Source organism: Canis lupus, chromosome 24, assembly GCF_048164855.1.
Source record: "Canis lupus baileyi chromosome 24, mCanLup2.hap1, whole genome shotgun sequence".
In the NCBI taxonomy this organism is placed as follows: Eukaryota; Metazoa; Chordata; class Mammalia; order Carnivora; family Canidae; genus Canis; species Canis lupus.
Genome location: NC_132861.1, coordinates 27,010,586 through 27,034,868, shown reverse-complemented (window position 1 = coordinate 27,034,868; position 24,283 = coordinate 27,010,586). Strand labels below are relative to the sequence as shown.

The following is a 24,283-nucleotide window of genomic DNA, read 5'->3' as shown; positions in this document are numbered from 1 at the left end:
TAAAGGGTAAAGTGTTACGCACCGCCTACGGTCGTGAGTGGTCTGTCCCTCCGTCCCGCTGTGCGGTCGTGATTGGCAGACAGAACAGTGTCGTCTGGCTCCTCCCCCGCTTCCCTTTGCCGCGCTGGCTGTGTCGGGTTTTACTCAAAGGTGGAGAATGGGACTCGGCGGGCAGCGCTTGGAGCAGGTGCAGAAGCATCCTTGTTCCCGCTGCTGGGGCTATTCCTTCTCCGGTCTCTGAGTCAGGGAAGGACAAGCATTCTTTACCGCTAGAGCTTCAGTGAACTGTTGCCCAGAACCTAGGCACTTCTGACATTTCATCTCACCCCTTATTCCGCGTTCACTGTATAAATCACCTGCACATTTGTACCCTGTGAATCTTCCTTCTGCTCGATGCTCAGAGCAGGGGTCAAAAGGGAATTTCAAGTGTTCCGAACGAGAGGGGCTTTCCTGACTGCGGAGAGCTGTCTAAGGTGCTGAAGCTTTCCTGCGTTCGTCTCCTGCAACACCACACAGAGTTAGGTTGCACATTTTCATTCCTGGCTTTCTCTTCCCCCATGCCTTGGCTAAGACTAATTTCAGGATCGTGAAAATCTCTCCGTATCATGGCCCACGTGAGACACTTTCGGACATTAGTTTCGGGATTTTACTTCTGGGAAGCAGCACTGTTACTCAGGTGAGTCCGCTTGTATTTATCATCGGGAGAACTATCTAAGCTTGTGCACTATGTTGCAACCACTTGTTATTGATGAAGTCAAGAATGCAATTCGAAATTGACTTGTTGAAAGTATCCCTTAAATCTCATTGTTTTCTATTTAAAGCTGTCTAGCAGTCTTCTGAGACCTCTAAAAACATATAACTTTGCTCTATTTTCACTAATTACTGCTTTATAGTAACTGCTCTCATATTATTTGCAGCTGAGATTACCTTAGAAAAATTATTTCCAAAACCTAGATTTTCTTTCTCAAATTGCTTTTAGAGTTTCTTTTTTTTTCTAAGTGAAATATGAATTCTGAGTGTTACTCTCTTTTTGGAAGTTACAAAACATTTAGTGATTAGAAATAATATTTTTTAAGTGGCAAAAAAAAAAAATCTAGAACGTAAGCATTTGCTGATTAGAGAAATTCTGAAGATTGTTGGTATATCCAGAGGTCAAGTTACATCAATGACATTTAGGGCCTTGCAAGTACCATTTCTAAAGAGCTTAGTTCAGGTAATACACAAAGGAAAAATCATACATAAATCATTAGATATATTCTATGTCAATAATAATCCTTTTGGAGAAAGTGATATTACAAGAAACCTACTGAAGAATAAAATTGTTCTATGATATGTAATTTTCTTATCATGTCCAGTCATATTTGCTGGGCTTTCTTTTTTTGTAATTTTTATTTTTTTAAAAAAGAGAGTCTAGTCAAAAGATCAGATAGTTTAGCCCCTAATCTTAATCAAACAATATATAAGCATGATTATGCTCAGAATAGACTTCTCAACCACCAATATAAATGTTACTTTACTCTTATAATTACCCTAAAATTTCCATTTTTATGGCCCACAAGCTTTACAAGAGGATTGAAATAAAATATTTTTTTTTCTCAAGTACAATGTTGAACCACTGTAAGCTAGGATATTTTCAGTGAAAAATATTTTAATATGACTGTAAACTTTTGTAACTACAATTGTCACAAATTTTATATATAGTGATTAAAACAAATAGTGTTGAGCTTTTATATTTATAAAAACTTCATGGAAAGGAGCACAAAATTCATGTTATAAGTGAAATGGTTCATTTTACTACAATTATTTCTTAGTATCTTAGATGATGATATGCATATTTTTTTTCAAAGAAATAAAAATAATTGCAGACACTTAGATTTAGAAAGTTTAATGTCAGTAACTAAACCATTTTGGTCAATAAGGTTAAATTTGTATAATGGTAATACACCATGATATTTGTTATAATATGTTTTTAGGTATATAATCTTCATTAGTACATCCTTTGATTTTTGTCTAAAATGTAATCCCTTGAATAACATATACCCAGTATAGAAGTTTGTGCGGTATATATATATTCTTTATTATCAGGTTTTTTTCTTCTTTCATAAATTGAATAAAATTTTTCCCTTGAATGAGAGTAATTCATATGAAAAACTTTAATTATATTAAAAAATTTAAATATATTTATTTTCACTAATGGCCTTTAAAATTTTCTATAGTTCAAAAAAAAAGTGAGGCACCCTCTACTGGAAGTATTTTGTAAAATAAATAGTAAATTCTAAAATAAATTTGTATAATGGTAATTTGCCATGATATTCATTATAATATATTTTTAGGTATATAGTTTTAATCAGCACATCCTTTGATTTTTGTCTAGTTTTATTTACAAAATTTTATTTCAAAATGATGATCATAATTATAAGAATTTACCTTCATTAATATTAAATAATAAGAATGCTTTTTATGCATAATCCAAAAATGTAATCTCTTGAATAATACATACCCAGTATAGAAATTTGTGTGGTTTATTATCAGGTTTTTCTTCTTTTATAAATTGGATAAAATTTTTCCCTTCGATGAGAGTAACTCATCACTCTATTAAAAACTTTAATTATATTTTAAAATTTTAATATATTTATTTTTAGGGATGGATCTTAAAAGAAAATTTCCTATAGTTAAAAAAAAAGAAAAAAAAAGTGAAGCTCCCTCTACTGGTAATATTTTGTAAAAGAAATGCCTTTATGAAAACTATTCTTTATTCACTAAGTCTATTCTCATGTATCGAGGAAAAAGGAAACATAAAGGAAAAAAATAAAGACAAAAAGTATTTAGTGCTAATTTATAAATCTATCTTTTAAATTTGGAAATATTCTTTTAGGGTAATTTGGAGGCAAGAACTACAACTGAAAACTAGATATTTTTAATTAAATAATCTACTAGTACAAGCTTCTTTTGACAAGTTTTAAGGATTTTTAAAAATCTTATTGAGAGATGCACACAGAAAAGTATACAAATAATAAGTTTCTATGTAAAGTTTCACAAGGGTAACACAGTCATGTGAAGAGACTATGGATCAAGAAGTGGAATTTCCCTAAAAAACTAAAAGTGAACTATCATATGATCTGGTAGTCCCAATTATGGTTATTTATGTAAAAGAATCAAAGTCAGGATCTTGAAGAGACATTAGTAATTTCACATTTATTGCAGTGCTATTCACAATAGCTAAGGTGTGAAAACACATAAATGTCTGCTGACAGGTGATGGATAAAAAATGTGGTATATAGATACAAGGCAATACTATTCAGCCTTTAAAAAGAAGGAAATTCTGCAATATGCAATGACATGGATGGATTTTGAAGACATTATCCTTAGTAAAATAAGCTAGGCATATAAAGATAAGTACTCCATAAGGGGGGGGGGGAGTAGAATTGCCAATATCACAAACACACTCACCCTCCCACTGCCATACCTTTTCCAGGCACTACTTGACCCCAAATAATCCCTATTTTGACCTATTACAACTATAAATATGCTTTTCTCCTTTGGAACTTTATATAAATACTTATTTAAGTCTGCTTTATTTTTATGAGCACTATGTTTATATGATTTGTCCATATTAGTGCATGTAGCAATAGTTTGTTTTTCTCATTGTTGTATAGTATTCCATTACATGAAGATATTACAATTTATCCAGTGTCCTATGAAGGATATTTGGGTATTATCTTAAGTTTTGGCTAGTGCTGCTATGAACATCTTTGAACATGTCTTTTTGTGAATACATGTTAATACATGTGAATATATGCATTTTGGGGATAGTATGGGTTGAACCTACGACTTCTCTATGAGAGGAATTTCTGGGTCATAGGATGGGCATGAATATGTTTGGCTTTATTAGAGATTGCAAATTTTCCAAGGTAGTTGTACCTATTTATACTTCTATCAGCAATGTATGAGGGTTTCTGTTTTTACTAGTACAAAATTTGTTAAGTGCATATTATTATAAGCATTTCTAGCATTTTCTTAAACTATTATTGCAGGCCCACAGATGATATTTTAATTCTTTTATTTTGGCATAATTTCTACTTTTTAGTAAATGAGTTTTACTAAGGCAAAAATAGTGGAACAAAATTATTTACTTCTATAATACAATTAGAAGTATTCATTAACAGAATATATCAGATATTTAAAAAATACAATTTTTGAAAAAAAAAAAAATACAATTTTTGAAGGGGAATTATTTAAAAAGATAATAATTTTAAAAATACAAGTAAGAAAATTGTGTAAACAGACTCAAGTAATCTGAATTTCCTAGTAGTAGAGTTTTTTTTAAAGTTTCACACTTTGCTCAGATATTGCTGCTTTTTGAAATAATCCTTCTAGGCTTTTGGGTTCTAGTCCTCATATCAATAAAATAAAGAACAAAATACCAGTGTTCAGCTTTCTTTGAAATGCAGATAAAGTGATGATTATGAGGAGCTTGCAGAACAAATTCTAAAAACAGGAGAACTGCCAAAAATACTTCATTTAAATTGATTATTTTCATAAGATACAATTTTATTTTTCATCTTTACAATTTGATACCAACACTGACTTGCTACTTGAATAAATTATAGTACACTCTGTCAAAAACTAAATGTGTGAATTTCAGACTTCATGATAATCACAAATAAAATGCTTTCCTGGTTTATTTTGAAGCCTAAAAAACACATTTTGACATAGAACTTATTTTTGCTTTTGGTATGTTTTGGAGCATGGGGAAAATCCTTTTTATTTTTTTTTTATTTTTATTTTTTTTTTTTTGAAAATCCTTTTTAATGTTGGGTCTATTTTCTTATGTAAGATACTAAGAAAAATGTACTTCAATGAATAAACTTTTTTACCATAATGATTTCTTATATGCAGGTACAGTAACAGGATTCTATGTAGTTTTTAAAATTATGCTGCACATAATACATGCTTCTTACCTTTATGTCTATAAATACTCATATGTCCGAAGTATAGAAGGATCATGGCCCAGTTTTCTGGTCAGTGCCTCAGGCAATTTGCCCTGCAGATTCAGACAACAGCTTGCAAAATATTTCTTATGCTACTATTTTTTTCTTCCCTTAACTATAATTATGTACAGAGGCAAGTCAATCAACAAATATGTATTTAATGTGTAATGTTAAGCAATTCAACAAAATTACCAAATTCTGTGCACAAATTTTTGTCCTAGGTACACTTTGGCTGATTGGGAATTACCACTTTTCCCATGATGGAACTTAAAACACAGCAGGGAAGAAAGTACAAAGAACCAAGTTAACAAAAGAAAAGCACAGATAGCAATGTTTTAGAAACGTGAGGTAGGATAGCTATCTAGAAGGCTTTGTACTTGTGTTGGATCTTAATATGCTTGTTCACTGGGCAGAAATGAGACATAAATGAAATGATAATAAGTTTATAGCATGCTTAGGGAGTGGTGATGGTCGAAGTCACTGAAGAAATTCTGATTTATAGTGTGCATTCATATTGTACCTACAACAACTACTGAGCTGGCTGCAACAATAAACCTGCAGAAATATGAAGAAGCAACAGTAGAATATGGATAAAATTTAGAAGCAATAGACATGGGTAAAATTTAGAAGAAATAATTTAATTATAATTGGATAGTTGTTATTATGGGAATGATCTTTTAACTTGGCTCATAACATCTCGATAAGATTGCTAATAATAATTACTAGTAGTAGGGACACCTGGGTGGCTCAGTCAGTTAAGCCTCTGCCTTCAACTCAGGTCATGATCCCAGGATCCTGGGATCTAGACCTGCATTGTGTAGGGAGTCTGCTTCTGCCTCTACCCCTCCCGTGTTGTGCTCGCTCTCTCTTCTCAAACAAACAAACAAACAAACAAACAAATAAATAGATAGTAATAGTAAGAACTATATAAACAAACAATAATAGCAAAACTACAAGAATTTTAAAACTTATAAATTGTATTTGAACTTTTCATCAAAATATGGTCTTAAAGAAAGAAAACCAAGTAGAGGATTTGGATTGTTGGAAGAAAAGAAGGCACTGAACTTGGTTTGGGATATTTGAGTTCGAGATGCTAGCTGTAGATCTTGGTATCCTGCCGTCAGCTGGGGATGCAGAGATGATGCTTGAACTGTAGATTTAACAGTCAAAATGTTATGAAGGTGATAATATTGTCTGCAAAGAAGAAAGAATAGAGAAAATATTTATATGCAGTAAGAGTAGAACATTGTAAAGCAAGGCACAGAGAAGAAAACAGAGAGCCCCATGTTAAACTGGAGGTAAGACTGATTATAACTAAGTGACAAAGTCACAGATTTATCACTTTTATACAGTAGATCCAAAAGACCTGCTCATATCAACAGTATATATCTTTCTGAAACTTTTCTATAGAACTTTTCAATGTTCTAATTTCAACTAATCTCATAATTTCACAATCATAGATGATATATACTATCCACTTAGTTTTCTCAGGAGCCTTTTAGGGAATTATTTTGAATAACTACATCTTTTACTTTTCCTTACTTCATGAATGATATAGAGTGGATCATTCTTGATTCTTTCAATAAACGTGTCTCTTATCCTTCTCCATATGTTTATCTTCACAGTGGATTAATGGAATTTATTGAAAATAAATTTATGTGTGGGTAAATGTCTATGTGGAAACGTGGCTTATTTGTCTTTCTCCACTAGGAGAATAGTACAGCAGTAGCTTTGTTTTGCTTGGGGAAGTGGGTCAGGAACAGAGATATATGAATCATCTTCAGAGAACTGGTTCTGGAATGAAGGCAGGAATTCCAAGACAGAGCCAACTGTTTGGCAACAAACAGAGGTATGTGAATAGAATGAGCTATTCAGCTATAGAAGGCAAAGCTATTCTAACAACTGCAGGCAACCACTTAAGGCATTTTAAGGAAACTAAGTTTGGAATTCTCAGATGTCAGAATGTATGTAAACAATGGCAAAAAAAAAAAAAAAAAAGCAGCTTCATTATATTGCATTTCTGAAATTCTTTCAAAATCTTCATACTAGAGACGCTTTTAGGAGGAAGTATTAGGAGTACCTCTAGGACACATGAAATTGTCCTAGAGTGAAATTGCAGTAACTTTAGTGGTACAAATAAGAATAGCATAAAATCTAAAGGTTATTAACATCCTCTAGAAATAGTTTATTGAGTGGAATAACTTTCAAGGCAAACAATGACGAAATCTCTATGAGTGCGTCCAACATTTGCCATAACCAATTAGATATTATGTCTAAACACAGATATTTCTGATACTTTTATACAACCATCACCACAGTAGAGTGATTGGGCTTACATTAAAGGTAACTGGTGCATCTAATATCTTACTTAAATTTAAGAATCTCTCAAAAATATCTCTGACATGTAGTCATCCTCTAGACCTTAACATTTCTCGCAATAACGATGCCTTTACCTCAAAAGGAAAATATTTATCAAATAATTTTAATAAATTTTTATTGATTAGTTTTTACTAAAATGCCATTGTATTTTCTCCTGGTCAAAGTAAACTTTTTTTTTCCCCTTATACGTGTCTCTAAAAATACTTGTCTCTGTATTTTCTACTTGTGTTTTATACCTTTTCTCCATTTAAAATGACCCTACTGGGTAGCCCAGGTGGCTCAGGGCTTTAGCACCTGCTTTCAGCCCAAGGCATGATCCTGGAGACTCCGGATTGAGTCCCAGGTCAGGCTCCCTACATGGATCCTGCTCCTCCCTCTGCCTGTGTCTCTGTCTCTCTCTCTCTCTGTGTCTCTCAAGAATAAACAAAAAAAATCTTAAAAAAAATAAAATAAAATGACCTTACTGCTCACAAAAAGTGTGCTTTTATTGAGGCATGGTTTGAATTGATAACCTTTTCTGTACAGTTGTTCTATGAATGAAGCTTGGATTCTCCAGTTTCAGAGTGACTGTGGCAGTCTGCCTTAATTTCTCTATAATTTTATAAAAATTTATAGAGCATTGATTCCATTTTAGGCAGTGTGTGAGGTACTGGGGAAACAGAACTTCAACTTTTAACAATATACCACTATAGAGGGTACATGTGTATTTTAGATGTTCATACAAGTCTTCTCTCTCCTTCTTAATTGTAAGTCTCATGATGATAGCATTGTTTCTGATGTTTATTGTACCTCTATAATTGTTAATTCAATGTCATGCATGCATGAAGTAGATGCTCAATAAACAGCAACTAACCACAGAGATAAAATTTGCCTGTCACATCTCTCTACCTACCTATGACTTTAGATTTGAATTCTACTTAAATATGTTATTACTTGGAGCAAAAAGGGAGTCTATGTTCAAGAACTCACAAAAGATATATGATCAAACAAATCTCAGATATTACTCTGACAGCATTTAGTGGAAAAATAATGGATTTGCTTCTCATTATTACCACGAGAAATCAAAATTTATATTGTATAATTCATTAATTTTCAACTTTTCTTTTTCCATTATTGCCTTCTAAGGAGCCATTAAATATATTTTTAGACTTCCTTTCTAATTGTCTTCATGAAACTATAATACCACAGCATACTAAATGTTTGCTCATATATGGTATATGTGTATAAAGGTTTTATACATAAAAGAATATGATTTTTAGTCCAATATAAAACTTCGACCCATTCCACTAATCCTTACTGAGAATGCTACTTTTTCATGATGCTGCTTAGACTAGAGTTGTATAGTTTTACCATTTTGAGTCATGACCTAGAAATAAAGCAATAGAGGAAGAATTTACTTATTTAGATCTTATTAGGGCTTTGCAATCTTATAAAATGAACACATAGTTGAAGTCATTTTTCCATTGACACACTGTAAGATAAGTTAATCCTAAAGGCATTAGAGAACTTTAGCAACATCTTTTTCCATAAATATATATGGCTTCCTAAAACCATTAGGATTTCAGCAATAAATTTCAAATCACTACTGCCCCTACTAATGCCATCGTTAGATGGCCGTCATAATTTCATATAACTATATTTTAAAAAGAATCTTAGCATTATTATCATGTGAGGTTTATTTATTTTTTTTTGATTTAGACTCTGTTGACTTTCTTTTGTTATTGATGTTAGATAAATGAAAAAGTTCACATTTTTTTTTTCACATTTCTTTTTAAAGTTAAATTTCTACTTGCCATTAAACAGGGTATCAACAGTTAGTACCTATGTTAGCTCTGGATATTCTCCAATGCAGGGGTTAGGGATATGTATAAAAAGCTGAGAATATGTTACTACTAAAAACAAAAACTAATGGCAGAAATTGTATTTACATGTAAAATGCTACTAACAGAAAAGAAAGTAAGTTGTTATTAATGGTCAGTGAGTGTGCATAAATCATCAGAAAACAGTTTGTCCTGTTGTTATTGTTGTTGGTATTGTTTTTGTTGTTTGGGGGTTCAGACTGTCCATACAATACTTTAGGGTGGAGACCTGGGAGAAGATAAGTGATTTGAATCTCAATAAAATGACCACTCAAAGGTGCTTCATCAAATGACTGGGACTCAAGTGAGTTCAATTTGTCTGGCTAATGTCTCCTCAACTCACTTAATTTCTCTAAAAATCCTTCTCTGATCTTCCTCAAGTCTAGGGTGGGGATACCTCTGTGCTCCCAAGCATCCAATGCCTTTAATGCACATATCCTGGGGAGGTTGGGTGGGGGTGGTCATTGCTTTAATATTACCTCTAGTTCGAACTGTGAAGTCCATCAGGGCAAGAAAATAACGTATGTCCACTTCTGTTTTCAGGGCTTGAAAGAGTGTCTAGCACACTAAAAGTACTCACTCATTTCTCAAATGAGGCTTTTATTTCTAAAAGCGGATTGACAATTCCAAATAAATAACTCTTTCTTGACACAACTAAAAGTACTGTGTTTACTTTCTTTGCTTCTAGCACTCAGGAGAAAATTTGGTGAGTGATATGATGCTTTGCTTTTTCTGTATTCCTAACTTAATTTTTTTTTGTGGTAATATATTTACCCACTCATCTCTTATCTCTCTTTTACAGAAAAAGTTTTAGAAAAATATCATCTACACATTTTTGTTTTCTCACTACTCATTTATGCCTCACTTGTTACTATTTGGATCTGTCCCCACCTCTACTAAATAAAGCAGTTAGTATGTTGCGATACTATGTACTGAGTTTTCATGTTGCCATAGCTCCTTCTTTTTTAAAAATTGAAAAAAACAGAAATAACACTTCATATAATAATGATTGTATATAATGGTTAACATAATAGTTATTAAAATAACTATTAAATATATGTATAAAATATTCATATATATACACATATAAAATATATATATTTTTTAATCAATATATAACTTTTAATTATTTACTTTTTATAAGATCTCTGCACTGGAAAGAGAAGACATAATTAAAGGAACATCCTAAATAGTAATCAAATGCATATTCTCAAGGTATCATATTTACTTTTCTATTATACCTATATCTATCACAGTTCTGGATTCAGAATCACTGACAATATTCCAATTCCCTGGATAAACTGAGATCATTGATAGCACATAATATTTGTTTTTGCTTTTTAATCTGTTTATTCGCATTTTAAAAATATTTTATTTATTTATTGATGAGAGCCACACAGAGAGAGAGGCAGAGACACAGGCAAAGGGAGACGCAGGCTCCATGCAGGGACCCTGATGCCGGACTGGATCCTGGGACCCCAGGATCATGCCCTGGGCTAAATCACCCAGCCACCAGGGGCTGCCCTGTTTATTTACATTCTTTTAATGTTTTAGGCCCAAGGGTAAATTACCCTATAAAGGGTAATTGAACAATGGTTCCTTTTTTTCCTGGCAGTTATAAAAAAGATAGTCATGAACAACTACCTAAAAGTATCTATTTTAAATACTGAGAAAGGAAAACATCTTGTTTGGCATGGAAAGGGGTAGAGATTCTTCCTGAAAAGGGAAGGAATTTAAATGGACCTTAAACAGTTGACAGAGTTTGTACAGGCAGAAAAGAGGGATCATATCAGGCAGGAAAAGCATTGTTAGCAAAGGCAACAAACCAACTTCCATGTGAAATGGATGATATTATAAACTCCATAGAGACAGTTCTACCAGGAGAGCCTTAAGTTCTCTTTTCTTATAAATCCATGCTTAAGTTGTTTCAGGACTAACTTCATAGGGAGTATCTATATGACTATCACAGGGTATTAGAAAAGCATCAACAAATGTTTACTCAGATAACATGTTTCACTATTTCTAAACAAAATGTTTCATTGTCATCATTTGATTATGAAGGAAGAAAATATTTGAATAAGCTATTTTATATCCGCTGTTTTGTTGACATCAGTATACATCTACTTTTACTAATTTGTATTACTTAAATGTGTTTATTCTGTGTATCAGAAGTCTAAGGATTGAAACTTAATTATTAGAATAAATAAAGCAAAAATCCAGGAAAAGAAGAGATTTATGACTTCATAGTTTTGTAAACAAAAGGCTACATTCCTGACAAGGGAAGGAAGAATGACATATGTAATGAAATCTTGGGATCCCTGGGTGGCGCAGTGGTTTAGCGCCTGCCTTTGGCCCAGGGCGCGATCCTGGAGACCCGGGATCGAATCCCACGTCAGGCTCCCGGTGCATGGAGCCTGCTTCTCCCTCTGCCTGTGTCTCTGCCTCTCTCTCTCTCTCTGTGACTATCATAAATCAATAAAAATTAAAAAAAAAATTAAAAAAAAAAAAAAAAAAGAAATCTTGACTTTGAAAACTTAAAAAAACAGACTATCTCTATGCATTTTTTTCTACTAAAAATTATAAAACACTCTAATATGCATTATACAATATTTTCCACCAGTTCTTAAATTATTCCTTTTTAGGAAGAGACTTACCTGTATTAAAACACTGACCCTTATTAAAACATTGTACAGTATATTCCACTGCATGGTAAGAATAAATGAACCTTCTGTGTCCTTAACTAACCTCTTGTTTTATTTATTGGGAATAATACAAATGGCAGGGCATTATATGGATAAAATTATCAGGTATCTCGCATCTGCTTTATGATGTTTCTTTGTAACAGTTTTAAACCACTTTAAAAGATTGTGAAATCCTTTTTTTTCCTCCTTTAAATCCCTGAAATTTAGGGTATCTCTTTCTTCCTGTGAATCTTAAATAGGATGAGAACCATCAAAGACACTGACTCTGCTGCAGACGCCTCACTTGATACCTCCTGAGACTATAGTAGAGAATTAGGCTTTATGTGTCCTTAATATGTCCTTCTAAATAATAACATGTGAACTTAAAATTTTGCTCTACTTAAAAAAGCCAAAGTGTATACCATTCTTTGTGTGTACATGTACAGTTATCATATATGTCAATTTACAGCAAAGATTACATTGGAAAAGCTTGATTGATAGAAAAAAATAATTCAAATTCCTAAAGCAAATAAAAATTCAAACTAAAAAAAAAATAAAAAGAATATAAAATGTATACCTCTGTAGGAAAGAGCTAGTCTATTTTAGATGTTTTCTAACTTAATTTTTCTTGCATTTTGTCTTCTCTGTGCATGCATTTGTGTGTACTTGCAAAAACAAGAAGAAATTTGGAGAAAGAGGACTCAGGGTCAGGTTCAGTCCTGTCTTTGAAGGGCTGGGTGACCTTTCCATAGACTAAGTGATTGTATTTCATATGCTATGTTAAAAATGTAATGTGTAGAGCTGTATCCATCTAAAGAGTACAATTTTTTTTTCAGTAAAGTAGAAATGTGATCATTTCTCTTTAACAGAAAATATGTACCAAGCATTATAGCTATAGTTTCTGACCTAATTTAATATTAATGGCTTTTATTTTCCAAATCTATTTTTTCCCCTAAAATCCATTGTTGCTATAGATGTGAGACCTGCTGAGTGGTAGGAAAATAAACACGTGATGAACAGACCCATCCATCCTTTACTGGTGTTAGTTTAGCTTAGTCTCACCTCTGTAAGCGACAGAAAGTACACAATAATATTGGCTTAATAAAGATTTTATTTTTTCCAAGAATCAAAAAAGAAAAGAACAGCTATGGAAATGGGCAGGCCAAGTCTGGAATGGCCGTTTATCAATCCTTCCTTCTACCTTGTTGTTTGTCATCCCTAACATGGGGTTTCTTCCTTGAGATCCAAGATAGATGCTCTGATCCAGTCAACACAGGTATTTCCCAGTTATCAGAAAAGAGAAAGAGGCTTCTATTTAAAGACACTTCCAAGAAGTTACAGATTTCCCAGCTTTCTTGGCAGCTTTGTGTGTCCTTTTGACTAGGTTCTGGCCACTAAATTGTAAATAGAAGTGGCATATTTAAGTTGTGTAAGGTGCTGTTGGAGGGCAATCCAGAAGCTCCAGACCATATGTTGCATTCTGCCCTATGGAACTCAGTCTTTAACCAAAGCAAAAGGGAACTATTATAAGTAGGAAAGGAGCATAAACACATTGTGTTTCAGAAATCTCACCAAAGAAGTAATGTGGAGAACTCTGAAAAAAAGTATGGTGATGGTGGGGAGGGGCAAAGCTAACATCAAGGAAATTAGATCATGGTCAATGCAACAGACCATCCTAAAAATGGAGAGAAAGGAGCAGATGTAAGAAGTAACACAAAGAAAAGGAGGAAGAAAAAAAAGACTTATCCACTAATTGGCAATGAGGAAACAGAGAGAAGAGTATAGGATAATACTTGTAATCATATTAGTAACGAGGTGAACAGTAGTGCCTGGACACAAATAAAACATAAGAAAACAGGAACAATCATGTAGAAAAGTATCCTAGTTTAAGTTCCTGATAGGTGTAGTGAAAGTCATACCCGTAAGATAGCCAGTTAGTGAAACGCTTCAGCTTGGAGGAGGGAGTGTAAGACATGGGAATAGATCAGACTGGATGACTAGCATTCTGGGTCAGGGCTTTTTCTACTTGAGCACACACGGATGTTTCATCCCATTGGGGTAAAACTTGTTTGCTTATGAACTCACCCCAATGGATGACACAGAGTCATTAAGCCTGGCTCTAGCTGCCCCAGATGCCATCTCACATACTCCAGGCTGAGCTGTGGATAGCACAGCTGTAATCACCTGGGCATGCAGATATGAAAAAGTCCTTCTCTGCCTAGGGCATCGCTACTCAAAATGTAGTCCTTTAGCCAGCATGATAACTGTCACCTGAGAGCTTGTTAGACCTGTAGGGTCTGAATTCCACCACAGACTTACTGAATCTGAATCTGCATTTTATCATACCCTCCAGATGATTCATAACCATATTTAGGTTTGAGAAAGCACTATCTTAAGAACAACATCTTCTATGGGATGGGCAGAAAGAGAAGTACTGTCAAAAAAAAAAAAAAAAGCAGATATGGTAAGAGAAAAGGAGAATGAACAGAGTATGTCACAGAATCTAACAGAAGAGTCCTACAAAGAATGATCAATAACATCAAATGCCAGAGAAACAAAAGAAATATGGAAGATTACTGGTAGCCTTTTCAAGTGAATTTTTGGTACAAATATACATGTACAAATATGATAGCACAATGTTGATGAATTAAAGAAAAGATAAATACAAATTATTTTTTTCTGAAAGGCTACTAGAAACTAAGAGTAGATTCAGTTGAGACACATGCTTGTTGATTTGTTTAGTTTTGTTTTTAAAATAGCAGGATTTTTAAGCTTGTTTTTATCAAGAAGAAAGAAGCCAAGACATTAGGAAATGCTTTAGAAAGAGACGAGAGGGATACAAAAGAGGAGGGGTAGTCACTGAAAAAAATGAAAAAGAAGAGTTTTAAGAGCCGTAGTTGAAGGATAGCTTTTGAACCAGAGGAGTACCAGGTCTCTCTCTGTGGCTAGATAGAAGGTTAAAATAGATGCAGAATATGGCAAGCTGTCGATATGGGAATTGTGATTTCATAATTCAGCAGCTGAATGCTCAATTATCTCTTTGAAGAGGAGGCAAGGTCATCAGCTGAGATAAATAATGAAGTGAACAAGTTTAGGCTGACTTCCCAGTTACCAAAGAGAATAGAGCTGAGCCTCCATTACTTCTGGTACCCTGGTAGCGCTGTGTTCCAAGTTGTGTCAGAGGATTCCATTCAGCCCCCTCACAGCAGATGCCCTATCGCTCTGCAGCGGAGGGGATGAAGTCTAGAGACCATGATCATTATTCAGACCACACGAATTTACGTGACAAAGCTAGAGGCATTGTCTCACCTAATTCAGATTAACTGATTATTTTTCCAAGGCTATTCTAAAGTAGAAAAAGAAATGATCACATCACTCCTTAAAAGGTGAAGTGCGACTCCATCACTTAGAATGATAGGGAGGTTTGTTTTTTGACATTTTCATCAAAAAATACAAGAAAGAAGCCACTTTCAAGATTTTACTCTTTGTTCTTATAGTTCTACAAATGAGCACCAAGTTTAGCAACATTGGCATACATTTTATGCTCACAACTCTGAGCTGTTTCTTTTGCGTCTCCAAATGTGACCAGCCTTTTCCTATAAAACATCGTCTCTGTGGATTTTGTCATGCTTGATTAAAGAAAACATATGCTCTTACTGCCACAGGAAATAACTTCTATAATCTAGAGGGCTTTAAAATCCTTTTGTTTCCTGGGAAACCATAAACATGTTTCCCAAAATAGCTTAGGCATATACAAAGAAGGGAGGAAGTGGGGAGGAGGAGACAGAGGTGAGGCAGGGGGAGCAGACAAGAGGAGAGTCAGCTATGCATGGGCTTTAAGTATCATGTTAACACAACAGCTTTAAGATCATGTTGTGTCTTTCTCATCTCATCTCTTGATTTTTAAAAAGCACAACAACATCCAATAAAAACCTTGGTGAAGACAACAGCAACAACAAAAAACCCTTGGTAGTTAGAATTTCTGAGGGAAATTGAATACCATCATATTCATTGTAGTATTCACCTTTCCTTACCATTTCCAATTATAAACTCTTTTTTTTGCCTTATTGTTTGATTCCTTCCTTCATTCTGTGCTATTTCTCTCTCCTTAGGGAGATGTAATGGTTAGACAAATATGAGGTTTCCTGCATCACAGGAAGAGAAAGGTCCAATCTGCTTAAGTCAGAATACCTTCCATTGAAAGGTGACATTTACATAAATATCTGCAGTCACATAAATGGGAATATCGACCAAAATCTGAATAAGTCCATGCTCTGCTGATTCAGTATTATTCAGGAAAAGAAACTTACTATGATTCCATTTCATTATTCACTGTACAACTCTTTCAGATTCAGAGACTCCAGAGATTGGTGATTTAAAATATCATGCTTTTATGTCCTGAATCTTATTGATTTGGGGATTTACAAAAATGTGTTTCATTAGTAGGCACTGATACAAGCACAATTAGCTAAAAATAGAAAGTGGAGAGCTCAAAATAAAGCAGTACTATTTCTGCTATATTGTTTCTTTATAAATATTTACCTTTATAAACTCAGTTAAAATCTCAGGTAAGGGCATGATTTCTGTATCATTCATCTCTGGGTGGTAAGATCTTTTTCTAATTTTTTATAGAAAGAGAGAGAGCATGTGTGTGTATGTGTGCATCCAAGTGGAGTGGGGATGGGTGAGAGGGGCAGACAGAAAGGGAGAGAGAATCTTAAGCAGGCCCTATGCCAGGCTTCATTTTATGACTCTGAAATCATGCCCTGAGTAGAAATGAAGAGTCAGAGGTATAACTGACTGAGCCACCCAGGTGCCCTTATAAGATGTCTTTTTCTTTTTATACTTTTTATGAAATTTTTAATACAGTAAACATAGATTAAATAAAATTTATAGTGTTTTTTTCTGAAACAAAGTTGTGCATATTTTAAGTCTAATAGGTTTTTTGGCAAATAAGATTCAGAAGATAAATCATTCTTTTTTTTTTTTATTTTAGAGAGATAGCACAAGTAGGAGGAGTAGCAGAGAGGGAGGGTGAGAAAGGGGGGAAAGAATCTCAAGTAGACAAGCAAGCTGAGCAGGGAGCCCAACACCAGGCTTGATCTTGGGGGCCTTAATCTCAGAACCCTGAAATCCTGACCTGAGCTGAAACCATGAGTCAGATGCACAACTGACTGAGCCAACCAGGCACCATGTAGGAAAGGGACAATTCTTGATCAACATTTCCTCCATCGATTTGATGTAATCACTTTCAAATTATCTGAAAAGGCTGGAAAAATGCTCTGAAACCAGTGATCTTTTGATAGGTTAAACTGATTGAAGTGTATTTGGAATATAAGGAACAAATTTATCAAATTGAATTCTGTCAAACTGAACTCTAGAAGGACTCTAGAAATTATGGTGAAGTAGTATATTAGTGCTAAGAGATGAGTTCCAATGACATGAGTTATACGACACGGGCAGAGATGAGCTAGTGAAGAGGGATCTTGGCAGGTAAGCATCACCCATCAACAATGGAAACCAGTGACTAATAGAACCAATGGTCTGTAAGAATTTAGTGGAGGGATCATTTTCAGGTCAGATAAGCAAAGAAAAGCAATGTAGAGGATGTGCCATTTAAGCAAAATAATTGATAAAATTCCATAAGGCAGGCAAACATGTGATCAGGGCACATCCTGGATTTTGAAAGATAAATATTATGACTGCTAGAGTCCCCTGACCATTTTCTGACTGAAGGAAATGTAAAGTCTACTATTCCAAGGACATTTTACCTTGCTAATTTTTTTAAAGATTGATTGATTATTTATTTATTTATTTATTTATTTATTTATTTATTTATTTATTTATGATAGAGAGAGAGAGAGGCAGAGACACAGGCAGAGGGAGAAGCAGGCTCCATGCTGGGAGCCCAATGTGGGACTTGATCCCGGGACTCCAGGATCGCACCCTGGGACAAAGGCAGGCGCCAAACTGCTAAGCCACCCAGGGATCCCCTTACCCTGCTAATTTTGATTTTGTTGATACTGCAGCATTCTTATGTTTTTTTAAAGATTTTATTTATTTATTTGAGAGACAGAGAAAGAGAGAGAGAATGAGCAGAGTGAGGGACAGAGGAAGAGTGAGAAGCAGAAACTCTCTGCTGAACTGGGAGCCTGATGCAGGGCTGGATCCCTGGAACCTGAGATCATGACCTGAGCCAAAGACAGACAGTTAACCGACTGAATCACCCAAGCACCCCCCAATCCAGCATTTTTATTGTTTATTACCCAAGAATACACTGTATTTCAGAGTCAGAGCAAAATTCTTATCATTTTTCAATTGAAAAAAATGTTAGAGGTAGTGAACTTTGTGCATATGAGGTATGAGTGTGGGCGTGTTGGTGTGTGAGCATAACTAGAATAAGAGAATTTCAAAAGATGCTCCTTCCATAGAGATTATGGTCTAGAATCAGGCTAACAGAGGAAATCTTTTTGGATAAATCAGAAAAAAAAATAAAGAATACCCATTCTCAGAGGGAAGACAGGGGAAACAGTATTTATGAGAAACATTTTGATGTTTGGTGATTCATTTTGAGAAATTGAGTGTTATTTCACTGATTTGTGAAAGAAAAGTGATATAGGGGGTGCCTAAGTGACTCAAGTCAGTTAAATGACTGACTCTTGGTTTCGGCTCAGGTTGTGATCTCAGGGTCATGAGATTGAGCCCCACATTGGGCTCCCTACTCAGTGAGGAGTCTGCTTGAGATTCTTTATCTCTTCCTCTCCCTCTGCCCCTCCTCCCAACTCAGACACACTCTCTTTTTCTAAAATAAATGTCTTTAAAAAAAAAAGAAAAAGTAATATTGGCAACACATTTCTTTTGTATTTGCTAGAGAGATTTGGAATGTAACTAGCATTTTTCAAAAAGCTTATTTATGCAACTGCTATAATTGAGGTTTAATGATCATAAATCTGTTTTTATAATTTGAGTTTAATCATTATAGGCACTTAATTAAAATCCATTTCAAAATATTTATGTAAATTTAACTATATTTATTAATAATTACTTAATACATGATTATGTTTTCAGTATAAAAAATCCAAATATTTCAGATAAATTGAAACTTCCTGTTGGTCATAACTGCTGTCTTGTTCTGGCCTCTCTCCATTCTCTCACTCATTTTACTACCCTAAAAGAGAAAAGTGGGTCTTCTGTTTGAGGGATTTGAAAGGAAAATCTGGGCAAGCATAGCCCAGTGCTTTTCTTTCCCCTTTCCACTTGGAACCTTTAGTAATGTGTGAATATATAAACATTATCTTTGATTTTCGTTAGAAAGCCAATGTGTCCTCAGATAGTATCAGTTTTATTAGTCATAATGTCATGTTATGGTCCCAAATCCTTTATTCCCTTGAAAAAAATTCTCAAATTGTTCCACATTTAAAGGTGGGGGAAGGGTGAATGCTAGTTTGAATCCCCTTGGATCTCAAGATTATACTAAAAATGTTATTTTGCACTTGCTATTTCTTTCATCCAAAGGTATTTCTTTAAGTGCTTTCTATTTTAGAACACACAGAATACCTTATTTTGTTTATAGCTGTATAAATCTAAAGTACAATCATATTAGAGATTTTTAGAGGCACATCTATAGCAATTTAGGTCATTTTCTATTTTTATTAATACAACTAAATTTGCATTAAATAATGCTGGGTCATAAGGAGGATGCCTTAACTTAAATATAGACCTTGAAGTTCCCCGTTAAGATGGCTATCTATATATGCTATCCTTCGGTGTATCAATTGCTTATAAAAGTAACTTTTACCATATACTCATCAATTTTTGATATTGTTAAAGTTTTAAATTTGGCCAGTTGTAATGGTATTTAGTCTCTATTTAAATGGACATTGTGAGGTGCCTGGTTGACTCAACTAAGTGTCCAACTCTTGATTTTGGCTCATCTCATGATCTCACAAGGCCATGAGATTGGGCCCCATATCAAGCTCTGCACTGGGTATGAAGCCTACTTAGAATTCTCTCTCTCCCTCTCCCTTCACCCCACTTCCCTCATCTCTCTCCCTCTCTAAACAAATAAATAAACAGACATTACCTGATTACTTCTGATTTTGAGCATTCTCTTTTATACTAAATATGCATTTCTATTTCTTTTTCTGTGAATTGCTTACTTATATACTTTGCTCATTCTTCCATTGGATTATCTTTTTCAATTTTTTCCAAGTAATCTATACACCCAACATGGAGCTTGAATTTATAACCCTGAGATTAAGAGTCACATGCTCTACCAACTGAGCCAAACTGGTGCCCTTAGATTATCTTTTCCTAAATGATTTGTTGGACTCCTTTATATGTTCAAGATATTAGTGCTTTGTTAGATATCTACTATTTAATTTGCTTGTTTAATTTGTTGTGGTGCTCCTTGTCATGCATAATTTTTCCCTTCAGTTTATTTATTTAATTAATTAATTACTTTATTTATTTATTTATTTATAGTTAACTTACAGAATTATATTAGTTTCAGGGTACAAAATAATAATTCAACATTTCTATACATTTTTCAGTGTTCATCACGATAAATGTACTCCTAATACCCTTTATCTATTTCACCATTTTTCCCCTCCACCTTTCCTCTGACAAACACCAGTTTGTTTTCTGTATCAAAGAGTCTGGTGGTTGTTTCTTTCTTTCTTTTTATTTGTTCATTTATTTTGTTTCTTAAATTCTGTATATGAGTGAAGTCAAATGGTATTTGTCTTTTTCTGTCTGACTTATTTCACATAGCATTACATCCTCTAGGTCCATCCACATCTTAGCAAATGGCAAAATCATTATTTTTTATGGCTGAGTGATAGTCCATCTATTGATAGACATTTGGGTTTCTTCCGTATTTTGGTATTGTGAATAATGCTACAATAACACAGGGATGCATATATCTTCTTGAATTAGGGTTTTTATTTGGGAGGACTAAGTATTCATTAATGGGATTACTGGATCATAAAATAATTCTTTAATTTTTCAAGGAACTTCCATACTGTTTTGGCTGCAGCAATTTGTACTCCCACCAACCATGCACAAAGGTTCATTCATGAATGTTTAATGTTGATGCATTACTTCAATGATTTTCACATGAGTACCATTCTCACTGCTACAATTTCTCTGTAATTTTTTCTTGAACTCATCCATCTATGTTTTTACCTCCACCAATTCCCCAAAACTGCATTTGTCAAAATCACTGTTGATATCCACCTAGCAGAATTAAATGGCTAATTCCCAGTCTTCATCTTATTTGGTCAGTTAACAGCATTTAATGTGCCATGCTTCCCTCCTCCTTGACATGCTTATTCCAACTGGCTTCTAGGACCACACTGAATTTTTCCTATGGCTCCCTTGGCTATTCTTCCCACATGGCTTTGCTGTTTTCTTCTCTCCTTCTCCATCTCTTTTCTTTTCTATCTATATGTATGCTTTGGTGACCTCCTCTAGGCTCAATACCTTAAATGCTATCTACTTATCTACAATACTTTTCAAATTTGTGCCTTAACCAATAAATAGATGTCCTTCCTCAGGCTCTAGACCCATTAAACTAGCTGCAGACCTATTTAGCATCTTGGATGTCAAATAGACATCTCAAATTGCACGTGCTCCCAATCTCCAGTTTCTTGCCCCAAACCTAATCTACTCACAATTTCCCCCTTTTTGGTTAATATCAAATGTATCTTTCCAGTTACTTAGGCCAAAAAACATGGACCCATCCTTAACCACTCTCTTTTTCCCTCCTATCTGTCAGAAAATCATGTTGTTTCAAGCTTCCAAATGCATCCAAAATATGATCACATCTTACCTCCAGTGTGGCAGCTTGGTCTGAGCCATCATCACTTGGTCTGTAACAATAATCTAACTAGTGTCTGTCAACCATCCTTAGCCCCACCCTAGTACATATTGAACAGATTAATTATGCATGGTGATTCTTTATGAAAGAAAGGCAAACCAATGTCTACTCAATGTCTTAAAATCATCCACTTCACTCAGAATAAAAGCCAAATTCCATATAAAGGTTTTTGTGCCCCTACATGATTTGATGTTCCATCCAACCCTTTGATCTAATTTCTCACTATTATCCTGCCTGCTAACTCTGTTCTAGTTCTTTTTTGTTCTGTGAATCCTGTTCCTGGCTTTAGCCTTTGTCATCACTGTTCTCTCTGCTTGGAATACATACCCTTGCCTCAGATACTCAGGTAGCCAACTCCCTGACTTTCTTTAATGTCTTGATAAAGTTTCACATTCTCAATGAATATTTAAAATTTTAACAGCTCCCTCCACCCCATATCCTATCATTCTAGAATATCATTTGCGGTGCTCTAAATTTTTCATTACTTTAAAATAGCATGTAATTTACTAATCCATTATGTTTCTTGTTATATTCCATTCTGCTAGAATGTAAACTCACTGGAATCAGTGAGTTTGTTTTGTTTTGTTTGTTGCTGAATCCAAAACCCTCATAACAATGTATGTTGTACATTTTCAGGAGATATTTAATAAAGAAAAAGAGTGAGTGTGAGTACTAAATAAATCTGCCTTTCCCTTAAGGATTTCATTTTGTCTGATTTATGATAAGTTTTAAACAATTTTTTACATATTTCCAATCTTTTAGATTATTTTCAAGGTAGAATTTTCATATGAATTTTTGAAATTATGTAGTGCAGAGAGCTCAGATGTGTTCATAGCATTCTCAATCCCATCTTCCTCATACCTAGTTTTCTTTCTGGAGAGCAACCACTTTTAAATGCTCATGTATTTTCCTTATTCTGATGATTATTTCCATACCCATACATCTAAATAATATCCTTATGTCATTGTTTTACATTTTGTTTCCCCTCAATTTTCTAATTTCTTTTTTTTTTTTGTCTTTACTTACATTAAATATTTCTTTAAAGACTCATTTTTTTTTCCCTCTTAATCTTATGGCTTTGTTTACACACTATTTTCCAAACCTCACTCACCCCACACCAAAATGGCCTTCCTAGAGTTTTTTCTTCTTCTGATCAAAACTATATTGTTGGTTTGTTGAGGCCTTCTGCACAGATGTTATCTGAATAAATCACATTACTACTTTCTAAGTTCTATCAGCTCCTTCTAGGATTCTGTTTCTTGGTTTACTCCCTCATTTTGCTGCAGTATAGTCTCAATGATTTTCCGAAGAAAGCATTAATGCAGGTAGACTATTCAATTCCTTGTATTGTGGCGCTTCATTACTGCTAACTTGGTTCACATATTGGCTTAAATGCTAGGTTGAAAATATGAAATAAAAATATTTTTTTAAGATTTTATTCATTTATTCATGAGAGACACAGAGAGAAAGAGGCACAGACACAGACAGAGGGAGAAGCAGGCTCCATGCAGGGAATCTGATGTGGGACTCAATTCCAGGTCTCCAGGACTACAGCCTGGGCTGAAGGCAGCACTAAACCACTGAGCCACCTGGGCTGCCCAAAATAAAAATAATTTTTTACCCAGAGCTTTGAAAGTTTTTTCTTGATGTTTTATAACATATATAAATACTAAATACTAGGCTTTGCCTAAAGCCTCAAAGCCTAAAGCCAGTCTAATCTTGCATTTTACTTTTTCTTTCAGAATCTTTCAGAATCTGCTCTTAATTCTTAATATTTGGCAGTTTTACAACAATGGCTCTAGGCATAGTTGTCTCTGTTGAATTCAGACAGCTCACTCACTTTGAAAATACTTGTTTTTATCCATTTTTGAAAAATTTCCCACCCTCTTCACCTACCTCTCTATTCTTTCCTCTTTTCACCTTCCAAAATTTGTAGGAATTTCTAATTTGCTGAATCTCCTTTTCTGTTGTATTTTAGTTTCAGTATATACTTCTTTTGTCATTTGGTATTAGTTTAATTGGACTTTGCAAAAGGGGGAAATAAATGCTATTAAACTGTGCTAAAATATTTTAATTATTTACATATTTACATTTATAGCTTTAATTCATCTGAAATTTGTTTATATTTATATTATAAAATAGGAGATCAAGTTTAGGTTATTTGCCAAAAGATTATTGACTGATTATTGACCATTAGTCTGAAGTAGCAATTCCCTCTACTTGAATATTCGTCCTTCTGCTTCACACTCAACTCACATCTCAAGTCCTTAGCAAGTCTTTACTGACTATCCATTCCATATGTCCTCTTTCATTATTTTCTGTTTCATCATATTGACTATCTTCTAAGAATATAGAACAATTTCTAATTATCATTATTACTTACATTTTTTTGTTTGTTTATTGTGTTTCTTCTATCATAACATGAACTCCTTGGGTATAGATTTTATTGGTACTCTCCTCTATCTGCATCCAGAGTTTTAGGTAACTGCTTTT

The 24,283-nt window shown here is 34.1% G+C and overlaps 1 protein-coding gene across 3 annotated transcripts in view; it reads left to right on the top strand.

Moving 5' to 3' along the window:
- The first annotated feature begins 151 nt into the window (after positions 1 to 151).
- The window catches only part of GLRA3 (glycine receptor alpha 3), a 207,014-nt gene continuing 182,882 nt past the window's right edge, over positions 152 to 24,283 (top strand). For 2 of the 3 annotated variants that reach the window (XM_072796036.1, XM_072796031.1), the window contains exon 1: positions 152 to 676. In XM_072796036.1, coding sequence (XP_072652137.1) covers positions 606 to 676 — 71 coding nt within the window. In that variant the 5' untranslated portion in view covers positions 152 to 605. The remainder of the gene's footprint in view (positions 677 to 24,283) is intronic. The other variant, XM_072796037.1, reaches the window with a different exon arrangement.